The following is a 21,975-nucleotide window of genomic DNA, read 5'->3' on the forward strand; positions in this document are numbered from 1 at the left end:
GCCGAGTTTCTTGCCGGGGTGTCGAGGTGAGATCGAATGGTTGGTATACTTGTTGACAATGCGGCTACCAGGTTTGGTTTGATGAACAAAGGTCGGACGAGTGCATGCAGGTGAGGTGAACTGGCATAATCAGATGGACAAGGTGGGAAATGCAGGAGCCGATGGGCTGGCTTATAACTGGCTGAGCACGGGAGTCCGATTGCTGACATTCCGATTCCGACCAATCAGAGCCCTCATACTCGGGATCCGGATTCCACCCCCCAACTACAGGGAGAATGACTTTCGGAGAGACATCCGGCATTGTCCAAACATGTGGCTGGGGATCGTCTCCTTGTGGATTGCATTGCCTTGGAGCCGGATTAATCGTGAAGTCCGCGTGTAAGCTCACCATGAAAGTCTTGGCTCAGCAGGAAAGTGGAAGTATTCAACTACTCAATACTTGCTCCAGCTGATACATTATGCTCAAGTGACAATGGGTATAAGAAGTTGGAAGCCCTCCTCCCAAGTACACAATATCTCCTCAACTCAATTCCTCGGTCATCTTTCTTCTATCATTTCTGGAACTCTACCCAGCCATTTTCTGCATCTGCACATTATCCGTGATCAAGGCCATTGACCACTTCCACTATTACCATCAACTTGGCTTTTCTTCGATACTCCTGCCAAGCTTCACACAATATGGCACGTATGACTGCATCCGCTGCACTGGGACCTATTGCAATAATCGGTGCTGGTCCCTGCGGCCTGATCTTTGCACGCTTGTTGGAGCAAAACAACATTGACTACGTCGTTTTCGAGCGAGACGTGGACTCGGTTCCTACACCACGTTATCAGGGTGGCACTCTTGACCTACATGGCCCAACAGGACAACAGGCCATCAAGAGTGCAGGGCTATTTGAGGAGTTCAACAAGCTCGCGCGATGGGATGCCACACGGGTCGTCATTCAGGACCCTACCTGTAACCTCAAGGCTCAGTTTGGGGAGACGCGCGATGCTCCAGAGATCGACCGCCTGCAGTTGCGTCGATTACTTCTAGACTCAATACCCGCCCACAAAGTTCGATGGGACCATGGCGTCCGAAGTATCGAGAAGGGCCCTGGATGCGCCGCCGAATCTTCTGAATGGGTTATACACTTTGTCAATGGCACCTCGGCATCCGGATTTAGGCTTGTAGTCGGTGCTGATGGAGCCTGGAGCAAGGTTCGACCATTGGTAAGTAATTCTCCCTTATTGTTAAACAACCAAGAAAATGGGTTTTAGATTCATCTTGGGCTAATAAATACCTGCAGCTTACTCCCACAAAGCCAGAGTACTCAGGCAAACTGTTCATCGAGGGACGTATCTCACACGACAACCCAAGCTACGCAGCCGCCGCAGAACTTGCAGGGCCAGGAAATATGATGGCCCTAGGCAACGGACGGATGATTGCGGTTCAACAGGTGGCCGATCGATCTTATCGAGTTTACATGGGCTTGGTTGCGCCTGAGACACTGCCACATACAACTCTTGAAATGGCCGATATTGAGGCCACGCGGCAGAAGCTGCTTTGTTCACCGGAATTTTTCGCCAATTTCGCTCCAGAGCTCCGGGAATTCATCGCCAACACCGAAGGGCCCCTTCGCCCTTGGCTCTTGTACCGCATGCCCGTCCGCTCGGTGAGCTGGGCTCGTGTTCCCGGAATCACGCTTCTTGGCGATGCCGCGCACGTCTCGACACCGTTTGTTGGCGAAGGCGTTAACATCGCCATGTACGACGCGCTCAAATTGGCTGACAGTATCGTCAAGCACTGCTCCGGCGTCAGCAACGAATCTGATAAGTACGCTGCTAGCCTCGAGGAAGCTGTGGAAGAGTATGAGTCGGACATGTTTGAGCGTGCCCAAGACTTCATAACTCGTTGCATAGCCAGTGAGCAGATGTTCTTTGCCGACGACTCTGCCCAGCAGTTTATTAATCTAATTACGGATGCCGTCAAGCAACAGGAGCTCCTTGGAGACAAGTTGTAAACTGTTGGCGCTATCAAATGTCACAGACCAAAGCTCTCCTCTACATGATACTCCCTATACAAAGAATGGATAGTCCTTGGGTTTTCTATTATTAGACTGGCATCGCTTGGATATTCTACATTAAATAAATACTACACTATATTTCAATTCACTTGAAGTAATCCTGAAATTCTTCTCAAAACATAATGTAATGGAGGCGCTCACTCTCACGCTCGGATACGATACCACCGCAACGTTACTCCGTTGCTGAGGAGATATTTTCCGACTTGTATAAGGCTGTAATTGACCCAAAGTCCATGAAGTGGTTCAATGAATTTAGTAAACTGGTATCTATAGGTAAATCGATGCTATCCTAGCAAATATTAACGCCTTTTAAAGCAACCATGGTCAACGCCGGTTCAACTGGCTTCTAATACTCTACGCCCACTTAAAAGACATTATGCTAAAATTGAAATTTTAACCACGTCGTCGGTGTCCAAGAAGCATTCCAAGGAATGCTATCACTCTGTAGATGGTTCCAATACCAATCAAAACGCCCATGTTGCGCCGCACCCAGTCCAGGTGAAATCCAGTCAACTCCGCAGCCAGGTCTACATCATACAAATACCCAAATGGAGACACGAGTTGGCCCCAGTAGATCTCTGCGAGCCACACTCCAGGCGAGGTGCGCCAGAGCCATTCAGCATTCCATTCCTTGACCTTGGACAATGGAGGAGCAGACCCAGACAGAATCGCAACGATCAAGCTGATCATTGTCGCAAACAGAGGGGCGTCTTCTCTTCGGGCAACCATGCTGACGACACTAGCCAAGCCGTAAATGCAGTAGAAGTAAAGGAAGTTGGCCGTGAAGGCGAGTCCCCAGTTGATGACAGGCGTTGTCAGGAGGAACAGGAGAGTCGAAAAGTGCAAGCAACCGAAAAACATGCGCGGGAACACGGAGAGAACTTTGGCAACGAAGTAGGCGATCCGGGAGTGTCCGGCCTCGGCCTCCCGCCGCTGCACCAGCAGTTCTTCCGAAAATGTTTTGACGCCCGGCGCACCTCCGACGAGGCCGATAGCAATGGCAACGAGAAGCGCCATCTCGGGGGCGGACTTGAGATCCACAGCTGTTGAGAGGATAGCATAATCCCCTTTCAAGGTGCCAGTAAACAGGATTCCTTTCTTCGAATTTTGAGCCAGGCCGAGCAAAAAGCCAGCAAGTGCAGCCAAGCCCATTTCAGCCCAAAACGCTGCCTTGGTACGGTACTGCTGGAGCATAGCCCGGAGCAGGCAAAGCCACAGCTGTTTGTAGAGCGGCGCACCACGGTGCTTGATGGCTTCATGCATCCCGCTGCTGCTCACCACAGAAGAAGCATGTCGCTCCTTCTGCGCGTTTGTCTGGCGGTGAATCTTCCAATTCGCAATCAGAGAATCTTTATCGATTTCGCCCATGCTCTTGTAATCTCGCCCGTTTCCGGTGATGATGTCGGTGATGATGTCGCCATGATTGCTGTGCTGCGGAAAGTGGAAGCCAAAATCCTCAAAGTAGCCCTGAACTTCGGCCTGAGTTCCCTCGTAGATGGTTTGTCCGTTTCCGAGAAGAATGAGATTATCAAACAAGTCAAAAATCTCCGTACGGGGTTGATGGATGATGACAACAACTGTGATTCCCAGCCGTGCGACGGCTTTCAGGGTCCGCATCATGGATGAGGCTGCGGTAGCATCGAGACCACTTGTCGGCTCATCAAGGAAGATGGCCATGGGCGCCGCTGCGAGTTCCATGCCGATGCTCACACGCTTGCGCTGTCCTCCACTGATTACTGGTCTTCCAACCGATCCCACCAACGAATTGCGCACGTGGGAGAGCTCCAGGCAGTCGATAACAGACTCAACATGAGTCTCAATGTCGGACTTTGACCAGTTCTGAGGCATGCGGATCCTGGCGCTGTGAACAATGTTTTCGTAGACGGTGAGCTCTGGCAGCACGATGTCATCTTGCGGGACGTATCCGATGACCTTCTTGTAACGCTTCATCTTGTCTGGGCTGCCGTTGACGGCGACCAAGCCTCCAGTGTTTTTCGTCTTTCCCATAAGCACGTTGACAAAGGTTGATTTACCAGCACCGGATCCACCCATGACCGCTGTCAGAGTTCCGCGGTCAATGGAACCGGTGACGTTCTGCAAAATCATCTTGGAGCTTTTCTTGGGTTGAAAGCTGAGGTCGGAGTAGCTAAAGGATAGACCAAGGTTTGTTGCATCCGTCGCCCGACGCATCGAAGAAACAAAGGCCATTAGCTGAGGGTTGAGTTGCGTACTGGTGGGCCGGGCTTGTTGATAGCCAAGATCGAGTGCGGCTTGGAACCCGCCGCTGAAGGTTTCGGCGCGACTTGGGGTGTAAGTCGCGCTCATGGGGAGCAATTCTCTGTCGGTGTCTTCTGAGAGCGCTCTGTAACCGGTAATTTGAGCCCTAATACTGCCCATACCACGCTTCTTCGCCTGATTGTGGCTAGATTGGTGGTTAGATTGGTGGTCTTGAAGACGCTTGCGGAATCGGAAAACAATCATTCCGATGACCAGCAAAATGTCAACAAGAATCAAAATCCCCAAGGGAATTAGGAAAACCTCATATGAGGAGCCCTCGGGGCAATGACTGCCGATCATGCACGGTGTTGGACTGGCTGCCCCCGGCTGGCAGTAGGACCCGGCTGGGCAAATATGTGACTCTTTGCCGTTGGCTGATTCGGGGCAGTAGTTACCAGCCTGACATATGACCGGTTCGAAAGGGCCCATGCCGATGTTCTTGCCTTCGAAACTACAGGTTTTTGATGACAATCTCGCCAACTGGCACGCATCAAAGGGCGGGCAATATTGAGGTAATGAGTTGACGGTATTGTTTTTGCCTGTAGATGTAAGCGAGAGTTCCTAGCAGGACTTGACATGTTATCCGAGAATGCACTCACACAAGAAGCCTGGACTGCACCCATTTGCTTCCCAGCTCTCTACGCTCTGAATCTGGATCGGAAAAGCTCCCGGCCTCCAACATGGCGCAGCGCTGACTGGTTGCTGGCCGTTGTTGATCTCCTCCGAGGCTTGATAGAAGGCGGTCGAAAACGTTGTCTCATTCTTGCCAGTGCAAGCACGGTCGTAAACACTAAGCCCATCCCCGTTCGGCGAATCCATTAACGCTCCAGAGTCCCACCTCAAAGGGTTGTCGGTTTTCGGGCCATTGGAGGCGTCGTCAATGGACCCGTTGACATCGCTTCCCCCGTTGAGCGTAGTGAACCATCTTCCACTACTGGCTTCGTACACATTTTCTGTTTGGTTGCCGATGCAATGCCAAGCCGCGTCCGAAGAATCGTCTGCTGGTGTGGTTCGTAATGCGCACAGGCATCCACCTGTGTCGAGGAAACTAGGACCTTGTGGCTCTTGTTGCGGGTAGTATGGGTCTTGCGGTAAGCTAGCGGTATTGAGATCAAAGAAGATGCGGCTCATTTTGGTGCTTTTGACGAACTTTGCGTTGTTGTTACTCTCTCAAGCTTTGCCAAACAGGAGAGATATCGCACTTAATAAGAGTTTGGCCGGTGGCTTGGCAGATCGACACGCAGGGAAAGCTCCAAGCCCCTACTTCTTACTGACGGGGAACGTGAGATTTTAGCATCTTCTGGAGCTTGCAAGAATGGAGCCAAAAAATACTTGGTATTTCCCAGGTAGGAAATCCTGTGGGAGGCGAAGCTAGGACCAGAAGCTGACACCCCACATTAGACATCCGTGCTTGGGCGATGGAATGTTAGGGTCGACGCCAAGGCATCTTGGACGCCACGATGCTTAAAGTACATAGGCTCTGGTCCTTTCGTCGCCGGAAGCTCTTCGTACTGGCGAAAGCAGGAGAATAGCTGCTGCTGGCCGCCCGCCTAATCCGCCGACTTGGCGAAAGCAGCGTTCTGACGGAGGTAGTATAGCAATAGGAAAAGATGGATAGGAAGTCGTGTTCTACATCTCAGAGGCGTACAGCCGCCAGAAAAGAGGGCTGAAAGCTGGCAATTAGCACCAACTTTACTAAAAATCCACATATCTCAGCCACTAATTCAGAAGGGAACATTGCATAATATGGCTTGGAACAGCTCCCGGATCCGTCTGTCAAAAAATGTCAAAAAATCAAACCAGAAAGGGGAACACGCCCCGGAAAAAAAGTATTCCGGCAAATTTGATGCTTGCTTGCTTCAGCTGGCAATTGGCAATTGACATCCTGGTGACGAAAGATTAGAACCTTTTTAGTCTGGCGACGGACCGTAGCATTGGGCAACGGCCAAAACAGTCGCGTCGTAGCGCAGCTGAATCCGCAATGCTATTACGTCCCTTGAATATGGGAGCCTAATGTTTGTGGGCCGAATTGGTCTTTGATATTGGCTGTGTAAACGGGTGCTGCAGCGCGGATCCCAGGCTGACCATTAATCTGCCTCGCGCTCGACTATTTTTTGCTCGGCCCCTCAATTGGCGTGGATCGTGATCCTGGCGCCGAATCCAACTCATCAAATACCCTGGCGTAATATTTATGTACCCAATTGGTCTCTTTCCGAGCGCGGCGGACAGCGGTCAGTGAGAAGAGTTGGGGGCAGAGTTCAACGTCGCGGGGAATAAATTTCCACGACCGTTGAAACGCAGAAACCGCGCAATGCCAAGCTTGCTAGAAATCACTTGAGGTCAAAAATCTTCCTTTTGTTACACTTTCCCCTCTATTGTTTACTTGCATGCATACCATGCGACTACAAACATTGTCTTCCATGGCTTTCAGTTCTATGTCATCTTGGCCTGCAAACACAAACGCTGTAATTTACCCATCAGAAAACTGGAACGTTCCTCGTCAGGTACTCGTACCATTTAGGCAAAGTCCTCTTGTATGGGTTCCCCACTGTCGTCAACTGCAGGTCCTCAATGGCGCTTCCCCACTTCACCAGCTCTACCTCCCCATACGCAGTCTGCATAATTGCAAGGCCGAAAGCCATGCCGTCATCAGAATGGACGCCGACTGGCAGGGTTATCATTGGGTATCCGGCCTGTGCTGCAATTTGGTACGTCTGACCAACATCAGGGGGTACAAGAAGACCGGATAACTTCGTCCCGTTGGTGGAGGACAGGGCTGTGTCGATACCCTCCCGTGTGGAACGCTGTGTGAATTCAACGGCCTGGATGTAGGTCTCATCCTTGATCCCCTTTGACTCGAGAGAAGCCAGAAACCCGTCCTGCCCTGAGTAGAATGCTGCAGTACCAAGTGGCCAAGGGTGTCCGCCCTCGGTTCCATCGTTATTGTAGTTGAACTCGACAATATCTTCAAGGGATTTGATGTTGGTGTTTTCGAGCTCTGAGAGGTATGTGTTAATATTATTGTAAAAGTCGACCTTGACGACGGTGTATTCAGACTCATTCGGGTATCCTCTGGTGGTGCCGTAGTCCCAGTCCCACCCGTCGGGGCTGACGATTCTCTCATAGCCATAAATTTCGGTGTTGTTGATGATTGTCGCTCCTGCAGAGGTGAGGAGCTTTAGTACTTGTCCCAAGATTTCCTTCTGCTCCTCGTCCGCGTAAACCCAGAAGCTATTCCAAGGCAAACCAAAGGTGGCGCCTTTAAGGATGTCTTTTGTAGATAAGAATTGGGCATAGCCCCCTTCCGGAGTCTTGCTCTCTTGCGCAAGTGTGTAGTTATCCCGCGTGTCGATTCCATAAATGGCGTCAAAGGCGTATACGGCATCCCTGACGGTGCGTCCAAATGTTCCCACAGAATCCTGATGCTCGCTTTCAGGGATCACGCTGTCTGAAATTAGTAAGAACCATGTGCCATCTCCAAGTACCACATACCCAGCTCGAGACGTAAGGCCAACAGTGGGCTTGAACCCAATAATACCATTTCTTTCGGCGGGGTTGATGACACTTCCGTCAGTCTCGGTTCCAAGAGAAAACGCAATGGCGTTTGCAGCCACACCAACAGCACCCCCTGTGCTGCTTCCACCCGGGTTCAGTGTGAAGTTGTACGGGCTGCGGCACTGCCCGCCCCGTGCCGAGTAACCTTCGGAATAATTGTTGCTACGCATGTCGGCCCACTCGCTAAGAGCGGCCTTCCCGAACAGGACTGCGCCCGCTTCTCGGAGGCGGGCAACCACGTGTGCATCTCGCGGGACTACACTGCCCAACAGAGCGTAGCTACCAGCGGTCGTCTCCATATTATCTTTAGTGGCGATGTTGTCTTTGACAGTAAATGGAATACCGTGCAATGGGCCGCGGACCTTCCCGGCCTTTCTTTCGGCATCCATCTTGGCGGCAATTTGAAAGGCATCAGGGTTGATTTGCAAGATGGAGCTGGATCATGCGTCAGGCTTGGTATTCAAGAGTTTTGTGGTGTCCAATGTAGAACAAGACGACATAGTTATAGCTTACTGAATGTACTCTTGGGTCTGATACGTCCGCTGCATATAGCAAGCAACTAACTGCTGAGAGGTGAGGGTACCGGCTTCCATAGCGGCTTGCATCTGATCGATGGTCGCCTCATGCAAGTCGAAGCTCCCGCATAACGGCATAGGGAAAAGATCTGCAGAGTCGACATTTTCCAGCAAGGGAAACACCGACGGCAGTGCTGCTGTCGCGTTTCCTGGCCAAGTGGAGTTGCTACAGCTGACCAAGGAGCCTTGGAAGCCCGCCGCGACAGCGAACCAGACCGGAGCCCTATGCATTGTCGGCCGAAATGAGACTCGTGTATAGGATCACTTCTTGCGACAGACTGCAATCAATTGGCAGACGGAATTTGCCAGCTGGAAGCAAGAGGTCAACATCAACGTCCTGCAAGAAGCCTTTTAAAAGGCCTCATGGCTCAGCTGATAAGCTGATGGTCAACCTCCCCGCCCCGCAATGCAGACGCAAGCTACATATTGCAGCGGGGCGTGTGTTCGGCCTTGGTTGGCTGCTGCATGCTAGCCTGCGATAAGAGAGGTACACTGAGTAACAGTAAACATGGATTCAACGTTATGGGGTGAACGGGTTTCCGGCACATCCCGCCTAGTCATTCCTGTTGATCGGCGTCAACAACGCCCACTGCTCGGACGTTGAAGTTCTCTAGCTTTGTCTAGTGTCCATCCACTACCGGGTATAACACTTATACTGTGCTTTCTCTGCTATTTTCGTACTATCGGCCATCTGCGGGGCTTTAAAGAGTGATCGCCACGCATACGCATCCCGGCCTGGGTTCTCTGGTCGGATTACAGCAAGACAAAAGTAGACAAATAAAAACTGGAGACAGATGCATCTTGGGAAAGCAATAGCTTTTGGAGAACGTTATCTGTCAAATTCTCGCACAATCATTTTTTCGAGATTGGGTCGGAGACACGGGGGGCATATACCCACTTTCCCGGTGCGCGGGCCGCCGTGCGCTAGACCTCCTCCCGATACCCCCTCTGAATCTTGCTGCCACTGAGATACTATGTCGCGATAACAGTTGCAGGGGAGCAGACATCAGGATGTGTATTTGACTATAGAAAGTCTAGATACAATAGGTAGGTGGGTATATATATCCCTGGCAAGTGGATGCAACACGATGCCAGCCCCAGCGAAATCGGCATCGATATATTACTAAACGTTGATCAAATATTTACATCCTGTGATATGTTTGTTTGGAATAGCATTGTTTCTCTCTATTTCAGTGGCCATTTCTACGCCAGTGCTCCGTTCTGCGGTCATGGAACATCTTGCCGAATACCAATGAAGGCTTGCAATGCTCCAACACGTAACATTGCAGTTTGATCGGAGTCCGGTATGGTTCCTGGTCACTGGAGCTTGACCACATCAAAACCACCTTTCCAATGCATTTCTGAGGTATTCCGTCGCCGATGCCTATCCAGACCTCTTCGTCGTCGTCCTGAGGCACCACAACCAAGCCGAGTCTGTGCGCTTCCACTATGGAAATCACATTCCCCTCCAACTTACGATTGACTACAGCTGTTGCGTATCGGCGTTCCATATGGTTGTTGGGGGCTTTTGCAAATCCGTTGGTAGATTCCGTATTGTCCATCGTGTCAATCATCAAGATCCTGCTGGTCGAATTTTCCTGGTCTGAATCCAAGTGGTTGTTAGAATCCATTTTTGGTCCAGACTTTTTATTATCATCGAATTTGCGTGGGATTGTTTTTTCAGTATCGTGGTTCCCATCATCTCTGGATGATCGGACGGAAAGGACTATGGGTGATGGTGATTGATAGGTCTGATGTAGTTGTACGGTTCAGCTCCCAGACAACGTGATTATTTGGTTCAAAGACAAACCTCAAAAGATTTCAGTGATGACATTGATGATATTGATGACGCATGCGACGACCTAGGGACTTCTCCGGTTTTCACCATGGTTTCCCCTAACTCGACAAGAGCTTCGTAAGGTAAACCCATGGAGTCGGTGGAGCGTGCGAAGCCCGCTGTCGGCACTCTATGCTGATTTGTTCGATTTATCTGGATCCTAAGGTCTTCAATTGTCCCGAGATGACATTTTATACTCCTCTGCAGGGTATCACTGTAATAAAAATGTCAGAATGTCTCTTGCATGTACGGACGTTGTAGACCTTGTGACCTGCTAGACTTACATAGTGTCCCTAAGTCTTTCGATTTCTGGGGATTTCGCCGGTAAGTTCCTTAGCCGGATAATCTTCGATTCAAGCAGACAAATACTTATGATTAGTGTGAGGTTTGTCTTGATGCTTTCCATTTCCGGGAAGAGAATCAGAATGGAGTCTCTCTGGTACCACCACTTGAAAAAGGCAATAAGCGTCAACCCACTCCCTGTGCGTCGTCTGATTTTTCTTGTCGCCTCCGCAAGGCGTCGCTTGACTGATTTGGCCTCGATGGCTATAGTATCGAGAACTTGGCGAGATAGTATGTAATTAAGAACGGGAGAGTGGGCGTACTCCTCCCAGTATTCAGTGAGCACAACATGAGCAGTGCCAACCGTGTGCGAGAAAGTGATTACTTGGTTCGCACACCTTTCGACTTCCTCCATTGGAGAACCGGCATGCTTTGAGAATTGACGCAACGCTTTCGCACACTTTTCCCCGTACATTACAAGTTGGATGAGAGCCGCTAAGCTCGAGGCAGCTGCCAGAATCTCGGCCATCCTGAATTTAGAGAATAAAGACCAATCAAGTATAAATGAGGAATATCTGCTGTCTTCAGAATATATATAAAGCAGACTGTCGTCCTTTAAGAGACTGGGGCAATCGCCATCCTATCTGTATTACTAGCACGCGGCCGTGGCCGATTCCATAGGCTTCTACACAATAAGTCGATAGAACCATGACTGAGGCAGGCTCTGGCGCTTTGAGCCTGCGGGGCTTGTGTAATATGCATGCAAACGTGTGCTGTTGGAATGGTGTGCAGCTGCATGAGCTGCGACTTCAACCTCTCAAGATGAAGGGCGAACTGGTGGGCTCACACGTCTCCTTGCTTACCCCAATCGAAATCACCAATAGCAGGCACAGTTTTTCGTGCAGTCTGCACTCAATGCACTCCATACATCTGTATCCAGGGCATATTGCTTGTTTTGTCACCAGGCTGCGCAGCAACAGCAGTTCCCCAGGTCTTTTACAAATGGAACCCCAATGGCACTGCCTCTACTGACCGACCATGGCATGCCGGCACCGCACGAGGTATACTTTGATGAGGACCGTGTATCTGTTTAGGCATCCGCTTTATGCCATTGGGTACGTGGAATAGCCATGGCCGGGACATGGATCGATCCCGCCGGGCGATGCATAGCTGCACCGTGGCTCTACTTCCCCGACGCTGCGGCATGAATCAGTCGGCGCTGGCTCGGCGCTCGAGGCCTGCCCGCCGGTGTACACAGTTCGTGGAGTTTGATTAATGGAGTCGGACAGTCCAGGTGGTCTCTATAGCGATCTCATGACAAGGTTGAGGCACCTAGGTAATGTCTTCCGAAACATTCGCCATCTAGGTGCAGTCCCAGCGTTTGATGACTAATGGACCCAACGAGTGCGAGCCATAGTGATGTCATTGGCTAGTAACCACTTCAAAACAAGTGAGGTCTTTCTAGAATAGCTCTCGCGATCAACAAACCTTTGAATCTTCTACTTCATTCAAAAATGACATACTCACGAGTTGGTGTGGTCACCGGGGCCAACAAAGGCATTGGATTTGCAGTCGGTAAGCTACCCCGCCCAAGGCCTCGGTCACGTCATGGGATAGTCGCTGAACCTCCCTCGCCTGCTTCCAGTTCGGCAACTTGCGCTGCAATATCCAAAGTCTCAGTTGAACAATGGCTCGCTTCTTATTTATTTAACAGCCCGAGATAAGTCCCGCGGCGAAAAGGCCCTCAGCGATATCCGGGACGATGCGGATCTCAAGCAGGCCAAGGCGCTGACCGCGCACAGCGGTTTGGCGGACATCAAGTACCACCAACTTGACATCTCGGACTCGAGCAGCATCTCAAGCCTGGCCTCGTTTTTGAAGAAAGAGCACCCGGAAGGTGTGGACTTTGTCATCAACAACGCCGGGATTGCAATGCAGGGATTTGGTAAGCCGTCAACTCATCCAGCCAAGGTTCTGGTGTCCTTCTGACAACGGATAACCACGCCAGATTCCAATGTCGTGAAGAACACATTGGCGTGCAACTACTACGGCACCCTGGAAGCAACTCGGGCTTGGGTTCCCGTGCTCAAGCCCGACGGACGAATCATCAACGTCGCATCCGTGTCGGGCGCCTTGAGCAAGTACCCGCCGGAGATCAAGCGGCGCTTCCTCGACGCGCAGTCTGTTTCCGACGTCACCAAGCTGATGGAAGAGTTCACTGCCGCGGTGGAAAAAGGAACGCATGAGAACGATGGGTGGCCGAGCGCAGCATACGCGGTATCCAAGGCTGGCGAGATTGGGATGACGAAAGCAATAGCCAAGGAGCTGCAAGATCAGGGAAGCAAGATGCTGGTCAACTCTTGCCATCCTGGATACGTAGTAACGGACATGACGAGAGGCGGGGGCACAAAGACACCAGACCAGGGCGCACAGACTCCTGTTCATCTGGCCCTGGCGGACATTGGTGGCAAGACTGGGGAATACTGGTCTGACGAGAAGATTGCAAGGTGGTAGTCAGACTAGCAGGTTCGTTGAAGTGCATCCATGTGGGATGCACATGTGAACATATATATGTATTTGACGAGCCAGGGAGACAAAAAAGCCCAGCAGGCTGTTTGATCTTCGAGAAGAAGAAGACAAGGGGAAACAAAACAGGATAATTATCATTCGACAACCACTGTCGTCTGATGGTGAACAAAAAATCAAAAATCTAGGTCCATCCAGGATTCGAACCTGGGCATCCGGAAGGATCAGATGTTTCCATCAGAATCCGACGTCCTAACCAACTAGACTAATAGACCGATTGGATTGGTTGTTGTTGAAGAAAACTTGGAAAGAGTGGGACTATAGTCTAAGCCCGCACGGTGGTCGTTTCGTTTCCGTTACCTTTGATCCATTGTCAAGACTAGAACCACTGCTGGTAGTATATTTTCGTTAGTATACATTTCAGTAATATTAGGTTGATATAATAAGCAGGATAATAATGTTAAATATTTAGATTGGAGTTGCAAACCCTATTGGTTGCAACTCACAGCTTCCAGTTAGTCGGCCTTTGGTAACGTCTCCTTGACGATATCTGAGAATGAGAGGGCCGGGCCAACTCATGTTTTCAACAGCATCTACCCAAGAGCTACACATTTACCTCTCCACAAGATGAAAAGGGAGAAAAAAAACATACGCATTACATCTTAGCTCTTGAGAAAACTATACAATCAAGACTGGATGAAGCATGTGATAATCAACCACGAAAACATCCGGGGCAAGTGACAGTGCAAGCCATTGGAGGTACCGCCCCGCGGGGGCGTCTTAGTGGGTTCATACAGCAGCAACGACCACTGGGTGGCTCCAGGGGCGCCTGGCCAGTGCTTCTAGGTTCTCCGGGCGGGGCGTGGCTCCTGCGCCGTGCCACGCTACGCAATCCCCCGCCAGTTCTTTTGGCCAAAGAGAACTCCCGCATTACAACTTGTTCCATCCAGATGTAGCTTCTCCTCGGAATCCAGCCACACGGCAGCCCTTTTTTACAGCCATTGACTGTCCCAAAACGTGCATTTTACGTTGTTCTCATTTCTCAGCTATTCAGATGTTATCATCTGGCAGGAATGAAACCTCACGACCGGCCCGAGACTGCCGCCTCTAATGTTCGGGCATCCTCTGTCAGCCATCAGGACGGCAGCAGCCGAACCAAGTTCCGTGACGGGAATGTGTGGCTTCCCAACGACGCACAAACGCTGACGGTCGGATTCTGACGAATGGCGCCCCCTCTGCTTGTCAGCTGAAATACCGGTAACGTTACAGACTGGCCAGAGACCGTACGACTTTGGCGAAGACGTAGGTAGGCCGCGACCAGAGACTTGCGGCATCGACGGCGGTTCCCAAGGGTGGGGGCTGCAGAGACAGCCTGGTTATTGCGAGTCGAACGAACCAGCCGTCCAACTTCGCAAGCTCCTACGGCCAACGCTCCATTGCGACAGCTATGGGCTCATCCTATTCACCGCCCAATGGGAAATGCCAATGGTGAGTTATCGCTACACGATAGCGTGACGTAGGGGCGAGGATCCTGACTGGCCGCTTCGACACAGCATTGGCTTCGTTTCTTTGCCAAGATGCCAAGAACCGCAATCAAAAGCCTACGGTAACGCAATCGGGGAATAAGACATGCGTTTCCTGGTCTCCGGTGGCAGGGGGGTGCCAATACACGAACGAAGTAGTCATTCCAACTCTACCATTCACCTTGACTAGAGAGCAGATGTTTATTCTCGCCGGGAAGATGAAGAGCAGCCATGTAACTCACCACGCGAGGCCAAGGTGCCATGGCACTAATTATCTCAAACACGCATCAATCGGCAAAGGAGGGGAACAAGGCCAAGAACTACATCGATGCCCCTCAAGCCTTATCCCCTCGGCAGCCTCATTGCTTGTTCGCCTTCCCAAAGCTTCGCTTCGTCTTGGCCAAAGGCACCATCCTGGTATCTTTCAATGAGCAACATCCCAGACCAGGCATGCGGTTCGCATAACCGGACCTGCCACCCATGCGGCGACGGCACCTGGAACAGCGCCTTCACCCGCACGAAGCACGCCATCGACTGCCAGACGTCCATCGGCCGTCTCGTTGGTCACTGCATCCATTAATCACTCGTTCTTCCGCCGTACCAGACTCAAATTAGCGCATTGCATCCGCGTGGGATGGACATGAATCGGAGACCCCGATGCCAAGCTGCTGGGACGCGCCAGCGAATGACCTCTGAGACTCTCAGTGGCTATCACATAGCTCGGGTCGACAGACCGAGAGAATTAGGCCGTTTTTTTTGCGACAGCAATGCGCTCCGCAGCTTACCCACGCTAGGGACCCTCCCAGTGACAGCTCTTGATGTCTTTCCTCCCCCACGCCCACACACTTCGACGTCTGCGGTCAGGCACACCAAACACTGCGATGCGCCTGTCGTACGCATGGGGCTCTCACTGCCTACTTGGGATGTTTAGATAAGACATGTTATCTCCCTCTTTATCTCCTCCAGTACTCCATTGCGTCACCACCCATGGATGCAAGTCTCCAAATACCCCTCACAAGTGACAGCAGGTTAACCTACATCTGGTCAGTCACCTGGAGTAGAGTTCCATCAATCACGAAATATTTGGCGCAAACCCTAATTAGAGAGACCGCCTGGACCCTGCAAGGTTAAACTGGCATGTGCCTATGGGCTGCCTACCTAGCTACTTCACGTTTTACCAATACCACCACCTAATTACTAGCATTCGGGAAAGCGTACGGCTCATCCGCTGACGAGTGCGAGAGGGGTGACCGGGCCATTTGCGGCATGGGCTCGCCGCCCCCATCTCCCCCCGGTCACCTCTAGATCCCTTCCGGCCCTTCCCATGTTGGGCATGGTTCGCAAAGGAATATCCGCTTTGCTGCAGACTGCCTCTCCCCCTCTATCCCGCCGCTCTGTACGGTGCAACGCACACTGCAGTTCTGCGGTCCCTGATCTCTAGAAATTCTTGGGCAGCATCTCTTAAAAGGGATCTGCAGTCCCCCGTGTGTACGCGCGAAGAATTCCCTTGGCCTCTCGCTCTTCTTCCTTTTCTCGCAGCTCTTTCTATCTGCGCCGAGGGAGCTTCGATACCTCATTCAGACATTCCCGGTTCTACATCGTCAAACCACATGGAATTTAAAGTCCAATTCTTCTCTCTGCTCCTCAAGGCCATTCGTTAATTCGAGGCTCGCACTGCTACATTTTCGTCAAAGCTCTCCCTTACCTACAAGAGTTCATACCACACATCTCAATAGTCGCATCTTTCACCCCGCGTGCCGTCCCGATATAGTCCAGGCACCGCGCCGGCATCCCCCACTAGATCGGCTTCAATATCCCCGCATAATTCTCCGAGCATGTCGTCCACGGGCATCGATCGCGTGGGGCACGGCGGCGGCCTCCCGAACTACGGCCAGGCCAACAATGAGCGCTTCCCCGACGAGAAGATCGTCGGCGAGCACGTAGACGGCGGCTTCCGTTCCTCGTTCGACTCCGGCGACAAAAGAGATCATACCCACCGTAAACTCAAGTCGCGCCACATCCAGCTGATTGGCATTGGCGGCACTATCGGTGCGTCTTCCTATAACGCGATATTGCAAGAGTTAAGACTAACATTGTAAATAGGCACTGCCCTCTACGTACGTTGACACTACCCTCTGACCGGACCTTGCCATGCTCACAATCTTCTCAGGTCCAAATCGGTAGAAGTCTGCTCAACGGTGGCCCTGCGAGTTTGTTCATGGCTTTCACCATCTGGTGCACCTTCATCCTGGCTGTGACGCTCAGTATGGCAGAGATGGTCACCTATCTCCCGATCTCGAGTCCCTTCATCCGTTTCGCCGGCCGCTATATCGATGAGGCCTTTGGTTTTGCTGCTGGTTGGAACTTCTTCATTTTCGAAGCCGCGCTCGTGCCCTTCGAAGTCGTCGCCTGCAACCTAATCATCCACTTTTGGAGCGACGCCGTGCCTGCCGGAGGCATCATCGCTATTATCCTCGTCTTGTACGGCGTGATCAACGTTCTGGCGGTTCAATGGTACGGTGAGACCGAGTTCTGGGCCGCTCTCGGCAAGTTCCTCCTCATTGTCGGTCTCATCATCTTCACCTTCATCGTGATGCTCGGTGGAAACCCACTCGGAGACCGCTTTGGCTTCCGTTACTGGAATAATCCGGGCGCGTTTACAGAGCTTTACTACGACGGCTCTCTCGGTCGCTTTCTAGGTTTCCTGCAGTGCCTCATCCAAGCCGCCTTCACCATCGCCGGGCCGGACTACGTCGCCATGGCCGCCGGCGAGGCCGAGAACCCCCGCAAAGTCATGCCTCGCGCCTTTAACGCCGTCTTCTATCGTCTCACGGCCTTCTTCGTTCTCGGCTCGCTCTGCGTCGGCATCCTCGTCCCTTACAACGACGACGAGCTCACCCGCGCCTTCAAGAACGGCGAGCCCGGCGCCTCCGCGTCGCCCTACGTCGTCGCCATGAACCGCCTCAAGATCGGCGTCCTCCCGCACATTGTTAACGCCATGGTGCTCACTGCCGCCTTCTCCGCGGGCAACTCCTACGTCTACTGCGCATCGCGCTCGCTCTACGGCCTGGCGCTCGAGGGCAAGGCGCCCGCCTTTCTCAAGAGGTGCACAAGGAATGGCGTGCCGGTCTACTGCGTCATTGCCGTCCTGCTCATTGGCCTCCTCAGCTTCCTGCAGCTCAGCGCCAACACGGCCGTCGTGTTGAGCTGGTTCGTCAGTCTGGTCACAGCCTCGCAGCTCATCAACTTTTCCTGCATGTGCGCGGCATACCTTGGATTCTACCGCGCCCTGAAAGCCCAGGGAATCAGCCGTGACTCGCTGCCGTACAAGGCGTGGTTCCAGCCGTACGCGGCCTGGTATGGCCTCGTTGGCACCTTTATCATGACATTTGTTAGCGGCTACACCGTGTTCCTGCCCGGGTACTGGAACATTCCCAACTTTTTGTTCTCGTAAGCCATCCCCTCGGCCCCTGCCTCTAGTATATTGAAAACTGACCAAAGGCAAACAGGTACACCATGGTTGGCGTGTTCCCCATCCTGTACATTGGCTGGAAGCTCCTGAAGGGCACCAAGATCTTCAAGCCCGAAGAGGTGGACCTGTACAGGAACAAGGAGGAGATTGATGAGTACGAGAGGACTTTCGTGCCTACACCAGCAAAGTAAGTTGATATCCCCCAAGCGATCACGAGCACCCCGGCGCTGACTGAACTGAACCAGGAACGCTTTCGAAAAGCTTCTTGACAAGCTCTTTGGCTGATTACCGCACCCGCGATCGGATGTACAAGCTCGATATAGTTGTTATGATTTCGGCGGCGTTTGGAAAACTTGATAGGATACCCCATGGACAGAAATAATAGAGGGGAATTTGGAATGAAGCAGTCGCATTGGCCGTAGATAACTGATACGCCACGTCGCTCGATAGAGCCCTGTGAACCTGAACGTGTGACATGTAGCAGGTTTGCCGGTTTCTCTGCCAGTTTGTGTCCTGACTGGTGGCGATTCAACAGCATTTTCCGGGTCATGACGAAAGTCCACCCCAATGCTGCTGTGCCTTGCGTCCCCCCCTTGGACCAACCAAGTGCATAGCTGTCGCGCCTGCCAGTCAGCAGATATCAGTTTCGTCGTCAGACACCATCCTAGAAGTTTATCTCAAGATTCCCTTGCAGCCTACCAAATCATACTTTCGTTGAAATCGTCAATGGCGCGCAATCCAGGAATGGATACCCGATAAACACGACATAACACAGCCTAAGTTTGGCGGCATTATCATCACCCTTAGTATTACAAAACCAGCTTTTGCCTATCTCTTTTAGGTCTTCCCCGCCCCGCTCGTGGTCTAGCCTGGCGACTTCCTACATTCTAATCTCGCGGAACCTGTCAAGAGTCGTGCCCTAAGCTTCTAAGCCGACCGCTCGCACTACAACCTACGCGACGACACTAGCATCTGACTTAAAGCATCCCGTAACGGGCACTAAGACTTTGGTCCCACTTGGTGTGCTGGACTATAGAGATAAATATAGCTCACTGAAATTGGATGTATCTCCCCGTCGCCTCCTTTATCGCGTGAATACTTGGTTCATGACATGCTACGCTCATCCGGCGTGGCTTCCATCCAGTAAACTGCTGGATCGCATAATTGCGTCCGGGATAGCGACGACTTAGTGAATTCCTAACGCCGTGGTAGGCGATATTTATGGCTAAAAATAAACGGACCGATTTGTACATTCATAGAGGAAGGACTGGGCTAGTAGTATACGGCGTAATGTACATAGGGCCACTCGAAAGCAAAGCAAGAGTTGGGGAGAGTGTTTGTACGAAGGAGGTTTCTTAGCAGAGCATTTGTAGAGCACAGGTCACCTGTCCTTTGAGCAAACTAAATATATGGCGCAGCTTGACTGCAAATGTATCTTTTGCCATCCAGATAATAGTCTGCAGCAGGGAATTCGGAGTTCGTTGGCAACTGCTCAACCCGGAACTGAAGTCAAGGGAACTGAAAGCGCCTGCGTGAAAAGAATGACCAAGTCCACGATAATGAATGAGAAATTATTGGTGGGGTTTTATGATGTGCTTGTCCTAGACGTAATTCTAAAGCTGCATTTAAGAACATATCACCACAATGAAACGGGCCAAGATGCCATTTCTGGAAAGTTCTTCCTTGTTTATTGGTATCCATTTTCCAGTCATCTGTATGTATACAGAGAACTGTGTCTATACAAAACTAGCTCCCCATAGTTCACTAAGAATAATTATTGTACTCAATTAAACAGAAAGTGACTCCAACAACTCTATAGCATCAGACAACAGAAATTTTAATAGAACTAATAATTTTCATAGCGGAACATTCAAAGCATCGGCTAGTTTGCATCATCATGCCAAACACTCGAGTCTCGCGCCGATGATTCCCAAAACTAGAAGTCTTTGTACAGAAGCCTCTGTCGCATCCCAATATTTCAAGTTAATCCTATGTATGCTCTTAGTGAGAACATCAGATGTAGCCCAACCTTCCGGTGCCTTGCCTCTGATGATAGAATCCACCCAGCAGAAATTCTAGATTCAATGATGTTTCAATGACTGCAAGGCCCAGACCCAGCCGACGAGGTTGTTATTACATCAGTTGCCGTCCCATTCCTTACTCTCTTCCCTACAAACTCTTCGAGTGGAGTAAGTCATGCAATATCTAAGCTCAAATCATAAAGTCTCAAACGAAGTCCACTCGCAAGCTCCCCCCACGAGCTCTCGGATCTGTCGATTCCTTCCGGCGACCTCAAGATAACATCCAAATTTGACAAGTCCAGCGACCAGTAGCAAATTTTCCATCAATGCCGGGCGGGAAAAGCCGGAAGAACCATCGTCTAGGTCCGAGCAACGGGTGTCGAGCATGAGCCTCAGCTCCCGGAAAGATCGGGGCTTTATAAAGCCGGCGTTACCCCTATAAGTCTCTTCCCGTTTCAGCCGGGGCTTGTATCTCAGCCAACGAGCCTATCAGAGCTCTAGAATGCGAGTTGCCTCAAACGCCCTTTCACACGCTTCAAGGAAGAGGGAGACGAGAAGCGAAGGCCATGAAGCTTGAAACGGCTCTGCTCAGGTTCAAGCTTTAGAGCGCGGTGGAAGAGCGTACATAACCTCTTTAGCAAGAAACAGGCCAAAACACAGGATTATACAAACTCCAAAGTCATCCAAATAATTTTGAGCTCCCATGAAAACCATCGCGGGAGCTTGGGGCGGGACCCGAACCGCTCGGCGATTTGACACTTTTTGCCCCCAACTCAAAGTGACAGACGGGCTGGACGAGTTGGGAGAATGAAACTGCATGACGATATCGATCCTGGTTCCGAACGGGTTCAACGGAAATCCCAACAAGCTCAGAGTTCATCCCGTTTGCCCTCTGGCCTGCTTCCCCCCACGGGTTTGAACACAAACCGTCCCGTCTCATCGTCGATCGGTTCGCCCCCCCTCGCCCCCCCTACCCTTCCTCCGGCACGTCCCTTTCGCCGTTCAAAGTGTCAAACTCTGGCGAATCGCATTCATTCCAGCACGAAACACTCACAAACACTGATTTGCCAGCTTCCTTCGGGGCGGCCAGTCTTTTGCGTCATCTTGGCATGTGTGGGAACGGACCGCTCGGCCGAGGCGCCAAGCCAAGCGTCAAGCGCTCCCGCCCGCCGCACGCAAACCTAACCTTTTTGCCAGGTAAATGCAAATATCATTCGCTGAGGAACCCGGTTCGCCGCTTAGTCATGTCCCTACGGCTCCTCGCCGAACGGAACTGGTATGTGCGACGATCTCATCGTCTCATCGTCCGGCGGGAACGCGGACTCCTTTGGGATACCGTTCGGTTCATCCGCCTCACGAAGCGCCAAACGCAGGCCTCTCCCGGTATTAGCAGCAGCTCTGGGCTCGCTGTCTTGTGTATACGATCACATTGCTAGATGGCACGTAGAGATAACGATTCGTTGTTGAGTACAGGAAGAGAGTCGGGTGAATACCGCTAGTTTTAGTATTGTTCATTTATTCATCTCATTGAGGCAGCCGTTGCATCAAGGAATGCTTGGTGTGATGTCCGCCAAAGTAGAGCGTAATATTCAGGCGATGAGAATTTACAACCCTGCTTAGTATTTTTTTCACTCAATTGGTCTAAAACACGCGTATTTGTAATGCTTTGAATCATCGAGTTTACTGTTGATGAAATTGTTTTACTGGTGAAGACGCATTTTGATACTGTATTACTGATACCACCACCTCCCACTCCAAGTGTCTTGTGTTTATTTATTACTTGTCTCCCCTTTAGCATCAGCTTGCAAACGTATGAGGCGAGTATAGGGCCTGAATTATCC

General features: G+C 51.4%; 5 protein-coding genes across 5 annotated transcripts; 3 read left to right on the top strand and 2 right to left on the bottom strand.

Annotated features, from left to right (window-relative positions):
• Positions 1-678: 678 nt before the first annotated feature.
• On the top strand, positions 679-2,003 carry EsH8_IV_001304 (FAD-dependent oxidoreductase; the record flags this gene model as incomplete). The annotated part of the gene is made up of 2 exons (XM_083266194.1): positions 679-1,212; positions 1,290-2,003. The coding sequence occupies 2 exons, from the start codon at positions 679-681 to the stop codon at positions 2,001-2,003; spliced, it is 1,248 nt and encodes a 415-aa protein (XP_083125089.1).
• Positions 2,004-2,459: 456 nt separating this feature from the next.
• Positions 2,460-5,474, bottom strand: EsH8_IV_001305 (uncharacterized protein; the record flags this gene model as incomplete). Its single annotated transcript, XM_083266195.1, has 2 exons — positions 2,460-4,882; positions 4,943-5,474. 2 exons carry the CDS (start codon positions 5,472-5,474, stop codon positions 2,460-2,462), a joined length of 2,955 nt encoding a protein of 984 aa, XP_083125090.1.
• A 1,346-nt stretch (positions 5,475-6,820) lies between these two features.
• Positions 6,821-8,704, bottom strand: EsH8_IV_001306 (amidase signature domain-containing protein; the record flags this gene model as incomplete). Its single annotated transcript, XM_083266196.1, has 3 exons — positions 6,821-7,787; positions 7,836-8,333; positions 8,412-8,704. The coding sequence occupies 3 exons, from the start codon at positions 8,702-8,704 to the stop codon at positions 6,821-6,823; spliced, it is 1,758 nt and encodes a 585-aa protein (XP_083125091.1).
• A 3,402-nt stretch (positions 8,705-12,106) lies between these two features.
• EsH8_IV_001307 (uncharacterized protein) lies at positions 12,107-13,106 on the top strand (the record flags this gene model as incomplete). Its single annotated transcript, XM_083266197.1, has 3 exons — positions 12,107-12,167; positions 12,238-12,537; positions 12,601-13,106. The coding sequence occupies 3 exons, from the start codon at positions 12,107-12,109 to the stop codon at positions 13,104-13,106; spliced, it is 867 nt and encodes a 288-aa protein (XP_083125092.1).
• A 3,370-nt stretch (positions 13,107-16,476) lies between these two features.
• On the top strand, positions 16,477-18,398 carry EsH8_IV_001308 (amino acid permease/ SLC12A domain-containing protein; the record flags this gene model as incomplete). Its single annotated transcript, XM_083266198.1, has 5 exons — positions 16,477-16,690; positions 16,745-16,758; positions 16,812-18,091; positions 18,151-18,300; positions 18,359-18,398. 5 exons carry the CDS (start codon positions 16,477-16,479, stop codon positions 18,396-18,398), a joined length of 1,698 nt encoding a protein of 565 aa, XP_083125093.1.
• Between the last annotated feature and the right edge of the window lie 3,577 nt (positions 18,399-21,975).

The sequence above is a fragment of the Colletotrichum jinshuiense genome, chromosome 4 (genome assembly GCF_051148585.1).
Source record: "Colletotrichum jinshuiense chromosome 4, complete sequence".
In the NCBI taxonomy this organism is placed as follows: domain Eukaryota; kingdom Fungi; phylum Ascomycota; class Sordariomycetes; order Glomerellales; family Glomerellaceae; genus Colletotrichum; species Colletotrichum jinshuiense.